Raw genomic sequence first — 17,901 nt, forward strand, 5'->3', positions numbered from 1 at the left:
TTGTTGTGTTTCACTCACACTCACTGTTTATTCTGTAATTACACACAGTGGAAATGACATGTATACAACATATATACAAAACTGGGTCACTACAACAACAAATCAATCAGCAGACCTGTTACCATGGTTACAATTAAACACAGATTAGCAAACAAAAAACATATGAAAAGAAGTAATTAAAAAAATAATAAAATAAAGATAAATATTACAACTGTAACTCAATCATCTGTGCAGAAACAAATGTGATATAAAAATAAGGAGGTAAAAATTGACTATAAACATCTCCAACAGCTGGATGTGTGTTTGTGTAATCAGTGTGATGGTGTGATGATATCTCTGTGTTGTGTGTAGATGCTGAAGGATTGGACTTTGGATTGTAAAATATGTGATTAAAGCCTGAAGTAACTTGTAGCTGAGTGGATAAAAGGATGTGGTCAGTCACGGTTATTGTTCTGGAACTTCTACATCTGAATATGAATGATTCAGCTCCCAAACTGCTGGAAATGTGGGACGGGTTCTAACGCTTCACCACTACTGCTTTATCCTGGACAAGAGGTTTGAGGTCAGACTCCGGTCATACACCAGACCTGGTGAGTTTATAATCTTTAATGCTGAAAAACAGAAGAGGACAGAATTACAGACAACGTTAAACAGAGTCACTCATCACATTCCTTATGAACAACAGAAGCGTAATGCACACACTAGATGTGACATTTTACAGAACACACTGAATATTACTCAATGTCTTACAATACAGTAGAGTAAAGAGACAGGAAGTCAGTAACTCACTGTAGTGTCTCCAGTTTACAGTGTGGATCCTTCAGTAGATCAGAGAGCAGCTTCACTCCTGATTCTCCTGGATTATTACCGTACAGATCCAGTTCTCTCAGGTGTGATGAGGAGTTTGACCTCAGAGCTGAATCCAGAGCAGCACAACCTTCATCTGTAATACTGCAGTACCTCATCCTGCAAGAAAGAAAACCTTCTCACACTTAACACACTCAGTTTTAGCATTGAAAACATGAACTACACAAAATCTTTATATACACTACATTTACTCTCCATCTCACACACAACAATGACAATATATCAGATCTCTACAATTACACTTACAACAGATGAGAACTGGAGGTTGCTGTGTTTATTAAAACTCTGATGTGTGTGTGTGTGTGTGTGTGTGTGTGTGTGTGTACAGTATGTGTGTGTGTACAGTATATGTATGTACGTACAGTATGTGTGTGTGTATGTAATGACAGTATGTGTGTGTGTGTATGTACGTACAGTATGTGTGTGTGTATGTAATGACAGTATGTGTGTGTGTGTATGTACGTACAGTATGTGTGTGTGTATGTACGTACAGTATGTGTGTGTGTATGTACGTACAGTATGTGTGTGTGTGTACGTACAGTATGTGTGTGTATGTACGTACAGTATGTGTGTGTATGTACGTACAGTATGTGTGTGTATGTATGTACGTACAGTATGTGTGTGTATGTACGTACAGTATGTGTGTGTATGTATGTACGTACAGTATGTGTGTGTGTATGTACGTACAATATGTGTGTATGTATGTACGTACAGTATGTGTGTGTATGTACGTACAGTATGTGTGTGTGTATGTACGTACAGTATGTGTGTGTATGTATGTACGTACAGTATGTGTGTGTGTATGTACGTACAGTATGTGTGTGTGTATGTACGTACAGTATGTGTGTGTATGTACGTACAGTATGTGTGTGTGTATGTACGTACAGTATGTGTGTGTATGTACGTACAGTATGTGTGTGTATGTATGTACGTACAGTATGTGTGTGTATGTATGTACGTACAGTATGTGTGTGTATGTATGTACGTACAGTATGTGTGTGTGTATGTACGTACAGTATGTGTGTGTATGTACGTACAGTATGTGTGTGTATGTATGTACGTACAGTATGTGTGTGTGTATGTACGTACAGTATGTGTGTGTATGTATGTACGTACAATATGTGTGTGTGTATGTACGTACAGTATGTGTGTGTGTATGTACGTACAGTATGTGTGTGTGTATGTACGTACAGTATGTGTGTGTGTATGTACGTACAATATGTGTGTGTGTATGTACGTACAGTATGTGTGTGTGTATGTACGTACAGTATGTGTGTGTATGTATGTACGTACAGTATGTGTGTGTATGTACGTACAGTATGTGTGTGTATGTATGTACGTACAGTATGTGTGTGTGTATGTACGTACAGTATGTGTGTGTGTATGTACGTACAATATGTGTGTGTGTATGTACGTACAGTATGTGTGTATGTATGTACGTACAGCATGTGTGTATGTATGTACGTACAGTATGTGTGTGTATGTACGTACAGCATGTGTGTATGTATGTACGTACAGTATGTGTATGTATGTACGTACAGTATGTGTGTGTATGTATGTACGTACAGCATGTGTGTATGTATGTACGTACAGTATGTGTGTGTATGTACGTACAGTATGTGTGTGTGTATGTACGTACAATATGTGTGTGTGTATGTACGTACAGTATGTGTGTGTATGTACGTACGTACAGTATGTGTGTGTATGTACGTACAGTATGTGTGTGTGTGTATGTACGTACAGTATGTGTGTGTGTGTATGTACGTACAGTATGTGTGTGTGTGTATGTACGTACAGTATGTGTGTGTGTGTATGTACGTACAGTATGTGTGTGTATGTACGTACAGTATGTGTGTGTGTGTATGTACGTACAGTATGTGTGTGTGTGTATGTACGTACAGTATGTGTGTGTGTATGTACGTACAGTATGTGTGTGTGTATGTACGTACAGTATGTGTGTGTATGTACGTACAGTATGTGTGTGTGTGTATGTATGTACGTACAGTATGTGTGTGTATGTACGTACAGTATGTGTGTGTGTGTATGTATGTACGTACAGTATGTGTGTGTATGTATGTACGTACAGTATGTGTGTGTATGTATGTACGTACAGTATGTGTGTGTGTATGTACGTACAGTATGTGTGTGTGTATGTACGTACAGTATGTGTGTGTGTGTATGTACGTACAGTATGTGTGTGTATGTACGTACAGCATGTGTGTGTGTGTATGTACGTACAGCATGTGTGTGTGTATGTACGTACAGCATGTGTGTGTGTATGTACGTACAGCATGTGTGTGTGTATGTACGTACAGTATGTGTGTGTATGTATGTACGTACAGTATGTGTGTGTATGTATGTACGTACAGTATGTGTGTGTATGTATGTACGTACAGTATGTGTGTGTGTATGTACGTACAGTATGTGTGTGTGTATGTACGTACAGTATGTGTGTGTGTGTATGTACGTACAGTATGTGTGTGTATGTACGTACAGCATGTGTGTGTGTGTATGTACGTACAGCATGTGTGTGTGTATGTACGTACAGCATGTGTGTGTGTATGTACGTACAGCATGTGTGTGTGTGTATGTACGTACAGTATGTGTGTGTGTATGTACGTACAGTATGTGTGTGTGTATGTACGTACAGTATGTGTGTGTATGTACGTACAGCATGTGTGTGTGTATGTACGTACAGCATGTGTGTGTGTATGTACGTACAGTATGTGTGTGTGTATGTACGTACAGTATGTGTGTGTATGTACGTACAGCATGTGTGTGTGTATGTACGTACAGTATGTGTGTGTGTATGTACGTACAGTATGTGTGTGTGTATGTACGTACAGTATGTGTGTGTGTATGTACGGACAGTATGTGTGTGTGTATGTACGTACAGTATGTGTGTGTGTATGTACGGACAGTATGTGTGTGTATGTACGTACAGCATGTGTGTGTGTATGTACGTACAGCATGTGTGTGTGTGTATGTACGTACAGCATGTGTGTGTGTATGTACGTACAGCATGTGTGTGTGTGTATGTACGTACAGCATGTGTGTGTGTATGTACGTACAGCATGTGTGTGTGTATGTACGTACAGCATGTGTGTGTGTATGTATGTACGTACAGCGTGTGTGTGTGTATGTACGTACAGCGTGTGTGTGTGTATGTACGTACAGCATGTGTGTGTGTGTATGTACGTACAGCATGTGTGTGTGTATGTACGTACAGCATGTGTGTGTATGTATGTACGTACAGTATGTGTGTGTATGTATGTACGTACAGTATGTGTGTGTGTGTGTATGTACGTACAGTATGTGTGTGTGTATGTACGTACAGTATGTGTGTGTGTATGTACGTACAGTATGTGTGTGTGTGTATGTACGTACAGTATGTGTGTGTATGTACGTACAGTATGTGTGTGTGTGTATGTACGTACAGTATGTGTGTGTGTATGTACGTACAGTATGTGTGTGTGTATGTACGTACAGTATGTGTGTGTGTGTATGTACGTACAGCATGTGTGTGTGTATGTACGTACAGTATGTGTGTGTGTATGTACGTACAGTATGTGTGTGTGTGTATGTACGTACAGCATGTGTGTGTGTATGTACGTACAGTATGTGTGTGTGTATGTACGTACAGTATGTGTGTGTGTATGTACGTACAGCATGTGTGTGTATGTACGTACAGTATGTGTGTGTGTGTATGTACGTACAGCATGTGTGTGTGTATGTACGTACAGCATGTGTGTGTGTATGTACGTACAGTATGTGTGTGTGTATGTACGTACAGTATGTGTGTGTGTATGTACGTACAGTATGTGTGTGTGTATGTACGTACAGTATGTGTGTGTATGTACGTACAGTATGTGTGTGTGTATGTACGTACAGTATGTGTGTGTGTGTATGTACGTACAGTATGTGTGTGTGTATGTACGTACAGTATGTGTGTGTGTGTATGTACGTACAGTGTGTGTGTGTGTATGTACGTACAGTGTGTGTGTGTGTGTATGTACGTACAGTATGTGTGTGTGTATGTACGTACAGTGTGTGTGTGTGTATGTATGTACGTACAGTGTGTGTGTGTATGTACGTACAGTATGTGTGTGTGTATGTACGTACAGCATGTGTGTGTGTGTATGTACGTACAGTATGTGTGTGTGTGTATGTACGTACAGCATGTGTGTGTGTATGTACGTACAGTATGTGTGTGTGTGTATGTACGTACAGCATGTGTGTGTGTATGTACGTACAGCATGTGTGTGTGTGTATGTACGTACAGCATGTGTGTGTGTGTGTGTGTGTGTGTGTGTATGTACGTACAGTATGTGTGTGTGTATGTACGTACAGCATGTGTGTGTGTATGTACGTACAGTATGTGTGTGTGTGTATGTACGTACAGTATGTGTGTGTATGTACGTACAGTATGTGTGTGTGTATGTACGTACAGTATGTGTGTGTGTATGTACGTACAGTATGTGTGTGTGTATGTACGTACAGTATGTGTGTGTGTATGTACGTACAGTATGTGTGTGTGTATGTACGTACAGTATGTGTGTGTGTGTATGTACGTACAGTATGTGTGTGTGTATGTACGTACAGTATGTGTGTGTGTATGTACGTACAGTATGTGTGTGTGTATGTACGTACAGTATGTGTGTGTGTATGTACGTACAGTATGTGTGTGTGTGTATGTACGTACAGTATGTGTGTGTGTGTATGTACGTACAGTATGTGTGTGTGTATGTACGTACAGTATGTGTGTGTGTATGTACGTACAGTATGTGTGTGTGTATGTACGTACAGTATGTGTGTGTGTGTATGTACGTACAGCATGTGTGTGTGTATGTACGTACAGCATGTGTGTGTGTATGTACGTACAGTATGTGTGTGTGTGTATGTACGTACAGTATGTGTGTGTATGTACGTACAGTATGTGTGTGTGTATGTACGTACAGTATGTGTGTGTGTATGTACGTACAGTATGTGTGTGTGTATGTACGTACAGTATGTGTGTGTGTGTATGTACGTACAGTATGTGTGTGTATGTACGTACAGTATGTGTGTGTGTATGTACGTACAGTATGTGTGTGTGTGTATGTACGTACAGTATGTGTGTGTATGTACGTACAGTATGTGTGTGTGTGTATGTACGTACAGTATGTGTGTGTGTATGTACGTACAGTATGTGTGTGTGTGTATGTACGTACAGTATGTGTGTGTGTGTATGTACGTACAGTATGTGTGTGTGTATGTACGTACAGTATGTGTGTGTGTGTATGTACGTACAGTATGTGTGTGTGTATGTACGTACAGTATGTGTGTGTATGTACGTACAGTATGTGTGTGTGTGTATGTACGTACAGTATGTGTGTGTGTGTATGTACGTACAGTATGTGTGTGTGTGTATGTACGTACAGTATGTGTGTGTATGTACGTACAGTATGTGTGTGTATGTACGTACAGTATGTGTGTGTATGTACGTACAGTATGTGTGTGTGTATGTACGTACAGTGTGTGTGTGTATGTACGTACAGTATGTGTGTGTGTGTATGTACGTACAGTATGTGTGTGTGTATGTACGTACAGTGTGTGTGTGTGTATGTACGTACAGTGTGTGTGTGTATGTACGTACAGTATGTGTGTGTGTATGTACGTACAGTATGTGTGTGTGTGTATGTACGTACAGTATGTGTGTGTGTGTATGTACGTACAGTATGTGTGTGTGTGTATGTACGTACAGTATGTGTGTGTGTATGTACGTACAGTATGTGTGTGTGTATGTACGTACAGTATGTGTGTGTGTGTATGTACGTACAGTATGTGTGTGTGTATGTACGTACAGTATGTGTGTGTATGTACGTACAGTATGTGTGTGTGTATGTACGTACAGTATGTGTGTGTGTATGTACGTACAGTATGTGTGTGTGTATGTACGTACAGTATGTGTGTGTGTATGTACGTACAGTATGTGTGTGTGTATGTACGTACAGTATGTGTGTATGTATGTACGTACAGTATGTGTGTGTGTATGTACGTACAGTATGTGTGTGTGTGTATGTACGTACAGTATGTGTGTGTGTGTATGTACGTACAGTATGTGTGTGTGTGTATGTACGTACAGTATGTGTGTGTGTATGTACGTACAGTATGTGTGTGTGTATGTACGTACAGTATGTGTGTGTATGTATGTACGTACAGTATGTGTGTGTGTGTATGTACGTACAGTATGTGTGTGTGTATGTACGTACAGTATGTGTGTGTGTGTATGTACGTACAGTATGTGTGTGTGTGTATGTACGTACAGTATGTGTGTGTGTGTATGTACGTACAGTGTGTGTGTGTGTATGTACGTACAGTATGTGTGTGTGTATGTACGTACAGTATGTGTGTGTGTGTATGTACGTACAGTATGTGTGTGTATGTACGTACAGTATGTGTGTGTGTATGTACGTACAGTATGTGTGTGTGTGTATGTACGTACAGTATGTGTGTGTGTATGTACGTACAGTATGTGTGTGTGTGTATGTACGTACAGTATGTGTGTGTGTGTATGTACGTACAGTATGTGTGTGTGTATGTACGTACAGTATGTGTGTGTGTGTATGTACGTACAGTATGTGTGTGTGTATGTACGTACAGTATGTGTGTGTGTGTATGTACGTACAGTATGTGTGTGTGTATGTACGTACAGTATGTGTGTGTGTGTATGTACGTACAGTATGTGTGTGTGTGTATGTACGTACAGTATGTGTGTGTGTGTATGTACGTACAGTATGTGTGTGTGTATGTACGTACAGTATGTGTGTGTGTATGTACGTACAGTATGTGTGTGTATGTACGTACAGTATGTGTGTGTGTATGTACGTACAGTATGTGTGTGTGTATGTACGTACAGTATGTGTGTGTGTATGTACGTACAGTATGTGTGTGTGTATGTACGTACAGTATGTGTGTGTGTGTATGTACGTACAGTATGTGTGTGTGTATGTACGTACAGTATGTGTGTGTGTATGTACGTACAGTATGTGTGTGTGTATGTACGTACAGTATGTGTGTGTGTATGTACGTACAGTATGTGTGTGTGTGTATGTACGTACAGTATGTGTGTGTGTGTATGTACGTACAGTATGTGTGTGTGTGTATGTACGTACAGTATGTGTGTGTGTGTATGTACGTACAGTATGTGTGTGTGTGTATGTACGTACAGTATGTGTGTGTATGTACGTACAGTATGTGTGTGTGTATGTACGTACAGTATGTGTGTGTATGTACGTACAGTATGTGTGTGTGTGTATGTACGTACAGTATGTGTGTGTGTGTATGTACGTACAGTATGTGTGTGTGTGTATGTACGTACAGTATGTGTGTGTGTATGTACGTACAGTATGTGTGTGTGTGTATGTACGTACAGTATGTGTGTGTGTGTATGTACGTACAGTATGTGTGTGTGTGTATGTACGTACAGTATGTGTGTGTGTATGTACGTACAGTATGTGTGTGTGTATGTACGTACAGTATGTGTGTGTGTGTATGTACGTACAGTATGTGTGTGTGTGTATGTACGTACAGTATGTGTGTGTGTGTATGTACGTACAGTATGTGTGTGTGTGTATGTACGTACAGTATGTGTGTGTGTGTATGTACGTACAGTATGTGTGTGTGTGTATGTACGTACAGTATGTGTGTGTGTATGTACGTACAGTATGTGTGTGTGTATGTACGTACAGTATGTGTGTGTATGTATGTACGTACAGTATGTGTGTGTGTGTATGTACGTACAGTATGTGTGTGTATGTATGTACGTACAGCATGTGTGTGTATGTACGTACAGCATGTGTGTGTGTATGTACGTACAGTATGTGTGTGTGTGTATGTACGTACAGTATGTGTGTGTGTATGTACGTACAGCATGTGTGTGTGTATGTACGTACGTACAGCATGTGTGTGTGTGTGTGTGTGTACGTACGTACAGCATGCGTGTGTGTATGTACGTACGTACAGTATGTGTGTGTATGTACGTACAGTATGTGTGTGTGTGTATGTACGTACAGCATGTGTGTGTATGTACGTACAGTATGTGTGTGTGTGTACGTACAGTATGTGTGTGTGTATGTACGTACAGCATGTGTGTGTGTATGTACGTACAGCATGTGTGTGTGTGTATGTACGTACAGTATGTGTGTGTGTGTATGTACGTACAGCATGTGTGTGTGTATGTACGTACAGTATGTGTGTGTATGTACGTACAGTATGTGTGTGTGTGTATGTACGTACAGTATGTGTGTGTGTGTATGTACGTACAGTATGTGTGTGTGTGTATGTACGTACAGTATGTGTGTGTATGTACGTACAGTATGTGTGTGTGTGTATGTACGTACAGTATGTGTGTGTGTGTATGTACGTACAGTATGTGTGTGTGTATGTACGTACAGTATGTGTGTGTGTGTATGTACGTACAGCATGTGTGTGTGTATGTACGTACAGTATGTGTGTGTGTATGTACGTACAGTATGTGTGTGTGTGTATGTACGTACAGTATGTGTGTGTGTATGTACGTACAGTATGTGTGTGTATGTACGTACAGTATGTGTGTGTATGTACGTACAGTATGTGTGTGTATGTACGTACAGTATGTGTGTGTGTATGTACGTACAGTATGTGTGTGTGTGTATGTACGTACAGTATGTGTGTGTGTATGTACGTACAGTATGTGTGTGTGTATGTACGTACAGTATGTGTGTGTGTATGTACGTACAGTATGTGTGTGTGTGTATGTACGTACAGTATGTGTGTGTGTATGTACGTACAGTATGTGTGTGTGTATGTACGTACAGTATGTGTGTGTATGTACGTACAGTATGTGTGTGTGTGTGTATGTACGTACAGTATGTGTGTGTGTATGTACGTACAGTATGTGTGTGTGTATGTACGTACAGTATGTGTGTGTGTATGTACGTACAGTATGTGTGTGTATGTACGTACAGTATGTGTGTGTGTGTATGTACGTACAGTATGTGTGTGTGTATGTACGTACAGTATGTGTGTGTGTATGTACGTACAGTATGTGTGTGTGTATGTACGTACAGTATGTGTGTGTGTATGTACGTACAGTATGTGTGTGTGTATGTACGTACAGTATGTGTGTGTGTGTATGTACGTACAGTATGTGTGTGTGTATGTACGTACAGTATGTGTGTGTGTGTATGTACGTACAGTATGTGTGTGTGTATGTACGTACAGTATGTGTGTGTATGTATGTACGTACAGTATGTGTGTGTGTGTATGTACGTACAGTATGTGTGTGTGTATGTACGTACAGTATGTGTGTGTGTATGTACGTACAGTATGTGTGTGTGTGTATGTACGTACAGTATGTGTGTGTGTGTATGTACGTACAGTATGTGTGTGTATGTACGTACAGTATGTGTGTGTGTATGTACGTACAGTATGTGTGTGTATGTACGTACAGTATGTGTGTGTGTATGTACGTACAGTATGTGTGTGTATGTATGTACGTACAGTATGTGTGTGTGTATGTACGTACAGTATGTGTGTGTGTGTATGTACGTACAGTATGTGTGTGTGTATGTACGTACAGTATGTGTGTGTGTATGTACGTACAGTATGTGTGTGTGTGTATGTACGTACAGTATGTGTGTGTGTGTATGTACGTACAGCATGTGTGTGTGTATGTACGTACAGCATGTGTGTGTATGTACGTACAGTATGTGTGTGTATGTACGTACAGTATGTGTGTGTGTGTATGTACGTACAGTATGTGTGTGTGTATGTACGTACAGTATGTGTGTGTGTGTATGTACGTACAGTATGTGTGTGTGTATGTACGTACAGTATGTGTGTGTGTGTATGTACGTACAGTATGTGTGTGTGTATGTACGTACAGTATGTGTGTGTGTGTATGTACGTACAGTATGTGTGTGTGTATGTACGTACAGTATGTGTGTGTGTATGTACGTACAGTATGTGTGTGTGTATGTACGTACAGTATGTGTGTGTGTATGTACGTACAGTATGTGTGTGTGTATGTACGTACAGTATGTGTGTGTGTGTATGTACGTACAGTATGTGTGTGTATGTACGTACAGTATGTGTGTGTATGTATGTACGTACAGTATGTGTGTGTGTATGTACGTACAGTATGTGTGTGTATGTACGTACAGTATGTGTGTGTGTATGTACGTACAGTATGTGTGTGTATGTACGTACAGTATGTGTGTGTGTATGTACGTACAGTATGTGTGTGTATGTACGTACAGTATGTGTGTGTGTGTATGTACGTACAGTATGTGTGTGTATGTACGTACAGTATGTGTGTGTATGTACGTACAGTATGTGTGTGTGTGTACGTACAGTATGTGTGTGTGTGTATGTACAGTATGTGTGTGTGTGTACGTACGTACAGTATGTGTGTGTGTGTACGTACAGTATGTGTGTGTATGTACGTACAGTATGTGTGTGTATGTACGTACAGCATGTGTGTGTGTATGTACGTACAGTATGTGTGTGTGTATGTACGTACAGTATGTGTGTGTGTGTATGTACGTACAGTATGTGTGTGTATGTACGTACAGTATGTGTGTGTATGTACGTACAGTATGTGTGTGTATGTACGTACAGTATGTGTGTGTATGTACGTACAGTATGTGTGTGTATGTACGTACAGTATGTGTGTGTGTGTATGTACGTACAGTATGTGTGTGTATGTACGTACAGTATGTGTGTGTATGTACGTACAGTATGTGTGTGTATGTACGTACAGTATGTGTGTGTGTGTATGTACGTACAGTATGTGTGTGTGTGTATGTACGTACAGTATGTGTGTGTGTGTATGTACGTACAGTATGTGTGTGTATGTACGTACAGTATGTGTGTGTATGTATGTACGTACAGTATGTGTGTGTATGTACGTACAGTATGTGTGTGTGTGTATGTACGTACAGTATGTGTGTGTATGTATGTACGTACAGTATGTGTGTGTATGTATGTACGTACAGTATGTGTGTGTATGTATGTACGTACAGTATGTGTGTGTGTGTATGTACGTACAGTATGTGTGTGTATGTACGTACAGTATGTGTGTGTATGTACGTACAGTATGTGTGTGTGTGTATGTACGTACAGTATGTGTGTGTATGTACGTACAGTATGTGTGTGTATGTATGTACGTACAGTATGTGTGTGTGTATGTACGTACAGTATGTGTGTGTGTATGTATGTACGTACAGTATGTGTGTGTGTGTATGTACGTACAGTATGTGTGTGTGTATGTACGTACAGTATGTGTGTGTGTGTATGTACGTACAGTATGTGTGTGTGTATGTACGTACAGTATGTGTGTGTGTATGTACGTACAGTATGTGTGTGTGTGTATGTACGTACAGTATGTGTGTGTGTATGTACGTACAGTATGTGTGTGTGTATGTACGTACAGTATGTGTGTGTGTGTATGTACGTACAGTATGTGTGTGTATGTACGTACAGTATGTGTGTGTATGTACGTACAGTATGTGTGTGTGTATGTACGTACAGTATGTGTGTGTGTATGTACGTACAGTATGTGTGTGTGTATGTACGTACAGTATGTGTGTGTATGTACGTACAGTATGTGTGTGTATGTACGTACAGTATGTGTGTGTGTATGTACGTACAGTATGTGTGTGTGTATGTACGTACAGTATGTGTGTGTATGTACGTACAGTATGTGTGTGTATGTACGTACAGTATGTGTGTGTGTATGTACGTACAGTATGTGTGTGTGTGTATGTACGTACAGTATGTGTGTGTGTATGTACGTACAGTATGTGTGTGTGTGTATGTACGTACAGTATGTGTGTGTATGTACGTACAGTATGTGTGTGTGTATGTACGTACAGTATGTGTGTGTGTATGTACGTACAGTATGTGTGTGTGTGTATGTACGTACAGTATGTGTGTGTATGTACGTACAGTATGTGTGTGTGTGTATGTACGTACAGTATGTGTGTGTGTATGTACGTACAGTATGTGTGTGTGTGTGTACGTACAGCATGTGTGTGTATGTACGTACAGTATGTGTGTGTGTGTATGTACGTACAGTATGTGTGTGTGTATGTACGTACAGTATGTGTGTGTGTGTGTACGTACAGCATGTGTGTGTGTATGTACGTACAGTATGTGTGTGTGTGTATGTACGTACAGTATGTGTGTGTATGTACGTACAGTATGTGTGTGTGTATGTACGTACAGTATGTGTGTGTGTATGTACGTACAGTATGTGTGTGTGTATGTACGTACAGTATGTGTGTGTATGTACGTACAGTATGTGTGTGTGTATGTACGTACAGTATGTGTGTGTGTATGTACGTACAGTATGTGTGTGTGTATGTACGTACAGTATGTGTGTGTATGTACGTACAGTATGTGTGTGTGTGTATGTACGTACAGTATGTGTGTGTATGTACGTACAGTATGTGTGTGTGTGTATGTACGTACAGTATGTGTGTGTGTATGTACGTACAGTATGTGTGTGTGTGTATGTACGTACAGTATGTGTGTGTGTATGTACGTACAGTATGTGTGTGTGTGTATGTACGTACAGTATGTGTGTGTGTGTATGTACGTACAGTATGTGTGTGTGTGTATGTACGTACAGTATGTGTGTGTGTGTATGTACGTACAGTATGTGTGTGTGTGTATGTACGTACAGTATGTGTGTGTATGTACGTACAGTATGTGTGTGTGTGTATGTACGTACAGTATGTGTGTGTATGTACGTACAGTATGTGTGTGTGTATGTACGTACAGTATGTGTGTGTGTGTATGTACGTACAGTGTGTGTGTGTGTATGTACGTACAGTATGTGTGTGTGTGTATGTACGTACAGTATGTGTGTGTGTATGTACGTACAGTATGTGTGTGTGTGTATGTACGTACAGTATGTGTGTGTGTATGTACGTACAGTATGTGTGTGTGTGTATGTACGTACAGTATGTGTGTGTGTGTATGTACGTACAGTATGTGTGTGTGTGTATGTACGTACAGTATGTGTGTGTGTATGTACGTACAGTATGTGTGTGTGTGTATGTACGTACAGTATGTGTGTGTATGTACGTACAGTATGTGTGTGTATGTACGTACAGTATGTGTGTGTGTGTATGTACGTACAGTATGTGTGTGTATGTACGTACAGTATGTGTGTGTGTGTATGTACGTACAGTATGTGTGTGTGTGTATGTACGTACAGTATGTGTGTGTGTATGTACGTACAGTATGTGTGTGTGTGTATGTACGTACAGTATGTGTGTGTGTATGTACGTACAGTATGTGTGTGTGTGTATGTACGTACAGTATGTGTGTGTGTATGTACGTACAGTATGTGTGTGTGTATGTACGTACAGTATGTGTGTGTGTATGTACGTACAGTATGTGTGTGTATGTACGTACAGTATGTGTGTGTGTGTATGTACGTACAGTATGTGTGTGTGTATGTACGTACAGTATGTGTGTGTGTATGTAATGACAGTATGTGTGTGTGTGTATGTACGTACAGTATGTGTGTGTATGTACGTACAGTATGTGTGTGTGTATGTAATGACAGTATGTGTGTGTGTGTATGTACGTACAGTATGTGTGTGTGTATGTACGTACAGTATGTGTGTGTGTATGTACGTACAGTATGTGTGTGTGTATGTACGTACAGTATGTGTGTGTATGTATGTACGTACAGTATGTGTGTGTGTATGTATGTACGTACAGTATGTGTGTGTGTATGTACGTACAGTATGTGTGTGTATGTATGTACGTACAGTATTTGTGTGTATGTACGTACAGTATGTGTGTGTATGTACGTACAGTATGTGTGTGTATGTACGTACAGTATGTGTGTGTGTGTATGTACGTACAGTATGTGTGTGTGTATGTACGTACAGTATGTGTGTGTGTATGTATGTACGTACAGTATGTGTGTGTGTATGTACGTACAGTATGTGTGTGTGTGTATGTACGTACAGTATGTGTGTGTATGTACGTACAGTATGTGTGTGTGTATGTAATGACAGTATGTGTGTGTGTGTATGTACGTACAGTATGTGTGTGTGTATGTACGTACAGTATGTGTGTGTGTATGTACGTACAGTATGTGTGTGTGTATGTACGTACAGTATGTGTGTGTGTATGTACGTACAGTATGTGTGTGTGTATGTATGTACGTACAGTATGTGTGTGTGTATGTATGTACGTACAGTATGTGTGTGTGTATGTACGTACAGTATGTGTGTGTGTGTATGTACGTACAGTATGTGTGTGTGTGTATGTACGTACAGTATGTGTGTGTGTATGTACGTACAGTATGTGTGTGTGTATGTACGTACAGTATGTGTGTGTGTGTATGTACGTACAGTATGTGTGTGTGTATGTACGTACAGTATGTGTGTGTGTGTATGTACGTACAGTATGTGTGTGTGTATGTACGTACAGTATGTGTGTGTGTATGTACGTACAGTATGTGTGTGTGTATGTACGTACAGTATGTGTGTGTGTATGTATGTACGTACAGTATGTGTGTGTGTATGTACGTACAGTATGTGTGTGTGTGTATGTACGTACAGTATGTGTGTGTGTATGTACGTACAGTATGTGTGTGTGTATGTAATGACAGTATGTGTGTGTGTGTGTATGTACGTACAGTATGTGTGTGTGTATGTACGTACAGTATGTGTGTGTGTGTATGTACGTACAGTATGTGTGTGTGTATGTACGTACAGTATGTGTGTGTATGTAATGACAGTATGTGTGTGTGTGTATGTACAGTATGTGTGTGTGTGTATGTACAGTATGTGTGTGTGTGTATGTACGTCCAGTATGTGTGTGTGTATGTAATGACAGTATGTGTGTGTGTATATGTACGTACAGTATGTGTGTGTGTGTATGTACGTACAGTATGTGTGTGTGTGTATGTACGTACAGTATGTGTGTGTGTGTATGTACGTACAGTATGTGTGTGTGTATGTACGTACAGTATGTGTGTGTATGTAATGACAGTATGTGTGTGTGTGTATGTACAGTATGTGTGTGTGTATGTACGCACAGTATGTGTGTGTATGTAATGACAGTATGTGTGTGTGTATGTACGTACAGTATGTGTGTGTGTGTATGTACGTACAGTATGTGTGTGTATGTAATGACAGTATGTGTGTGTGTATGTACGTACAGTATGTGTGTGTATGTACGTACAGTATGTGTGTGTATGTATGTACGTACAGTATGTGTGTATGTATGTACGTACAGTATGTGTGTGTGTGTATGTACGTACAGTATGTGTGTATGTATGTACGTACAGTATGTGTGTGTGTACAGTATGTGTGTGTGTATGTACGTACAGCATGTGTGTGTATGTACGTACAGTATGTGTGTGTATGTATGTACGTACAGTATGTGTGTGTGTATGTACGTACAGTATGTGTGTGTGTATGTACGTACAGTATGTGTGTGTGTGTATGTACGTACAGTATGTGTGTGTGTATGTACGTACAGTGTGTGTGTGTACAGTATGTGTGTGTATGTACGTACAGTGTGTGTGTGTACAGTATGTGTGTGTATGTACGTACAGTATGTGTGTGTATGTACGTACAGTATGTGTGTGTGTGTATGTACGTACAGTATGTGTGTGTGTATGTACGTACAGTATGTGTGTGTGTATGTACGTACAGTATGTGTGTGTGTATGTACGTACAGTATGTGTGTGTGTATGTAATGACAGTATGTGTGTGTGTATGTACGTACAGTATGTGTGTGTGTATGTATGTAATGACAGTATGTGTGTGTGTATGTATGTACGTACAGTATGTGTGTGTGTATGTATGTAATGACAGTATGTGTGTGTGTATGTACGTACAGTATGTGTGTGTGTATGTATGTACGTACAGTATGTGTGTGTGTATGTATGTACGTACAGTATGTGTGTGTGTGTATGTACGTACAGTATGTGTGTGTGTATGTACGTACAGTATGTGTGTGTGTATGTAATGACAGTATGTGTGTGTGTGTATGTACGTACAGTATGTGTGTGTGTATGTACGTACAGTATGTGTGTGTGTGTATGTACGTACAGTATGTGTGTGTGTATGTACGTACAGTATGTGTGTGTGTATGTACGTACAGTATGTGTGTGTGTATGTACGTACAGTATGTGTGTGTGTATGTATGTACGTACAGTATGTGTGTGTGTATGTACGTACAGTATGTGTGTGTGTGTATGTACGTACAGTATGTGTGTGTGTATGTACGTACAGTATGTGTGTGTGTATGTAATGACAGTATGTGTGTGTGTGTGTATGTACGTACAGTATGTGTGTGTGTATGTACGTACAGTATGTGTGTGTGTACGTACGTACAGTATGTGTGTGTGTACGTACGTACAGTATGTGTGTGTGTGTATGTACAGTATGTGTGTGTGTGTATGTACAGTATGTGTGTGTGTGTATGTACAGTATGTGTGTGTGTGTATGTACGTACAGTATGTGTGTGTGTGTATGTACAGTATGTGTGTGTGTGTACGTACGTACAGTATGTGTGTGTGTGTATGTACAGTATGTGTGTGTGTGTATGTACGTACAGTATGTGTGTGTGTGTATGTACGTACAGTATGTGTGTGTGTATGTACGTACAGTATGTGTGTGTATGTACGTACAGCATGTGTGTGTGTGTATGTTCAGTATGTGTGTGTGTATGTACGTACAGCATGTGTGTGTATGTACGTACAGTATGTGTGTGTGTATGTACGTACAGCATGTGTGTGTATGTACGTACAGTATGTGTGTGTATGTAATGACAGTATGTGTGTGTGTATGTACGTACAGTATGTGTGTGTATGTACGTACAGTATGTGTGTGTGTGTATGTACGTACAGTATGTGTGTGTGTATGTACGTACAGTATGTGTGTGTGTGTATGTACGTACAGTATGTGTGTGTGTATGTACATACAGTATGTGTGTGTGTGTACAGTATGTGTGTGTGTATGTACGTACAGTGTG

At 40.0% G+C, this 17,901-nt stretch overlaps 1 protein-coding gene across 3 annotated transcripts in view; it reads right to left on the reverse strand.

The window, feature by feature from the left end:
* Positions 1–17,901, reverse strand: part of LOC131348994 (NACHT, LRR and PYD domains-containing protein 3-like) — a 28,769-nt gene continuing 10,868 nt past the window's right edge. For all 3 annotated transcript variants that reach the window (XM_058384287.1, XM_058384288.1, XM_058384289.1), the window contains 2 exons: positions 790–966; positions 1–611 (listed from right to left, as the gene is read on the reverse strand). In XM_058384287.1, the coding sequence (XP_058240270.1) occupies positions 575–611; positions 790–966 (214 nt within the window). In that variant the 3' untranslated portion in view covers positions 1–574. The remainder of the gene's footprint in view (positions 612–789; positions 967–17,901) is intronic.

The sequence above is a fragment of the Hemibagrus wyckioides genome, linkage group LG29 (genome assembly GCF_019097595.1).
Source record: "Hemibagrus wyckioides isolate EC202008001 linkage group LG29, SWU_Hwy_1.0, whole genome shotgun sequence".
NCBI classification, from domain to species: domain Eukaryota; kingdom Metazoa; phylum Chordata; class Actinopteri; order Siluriformes; family Bagridae; genus Hemibagrus; species Hemibagrus wyckioides.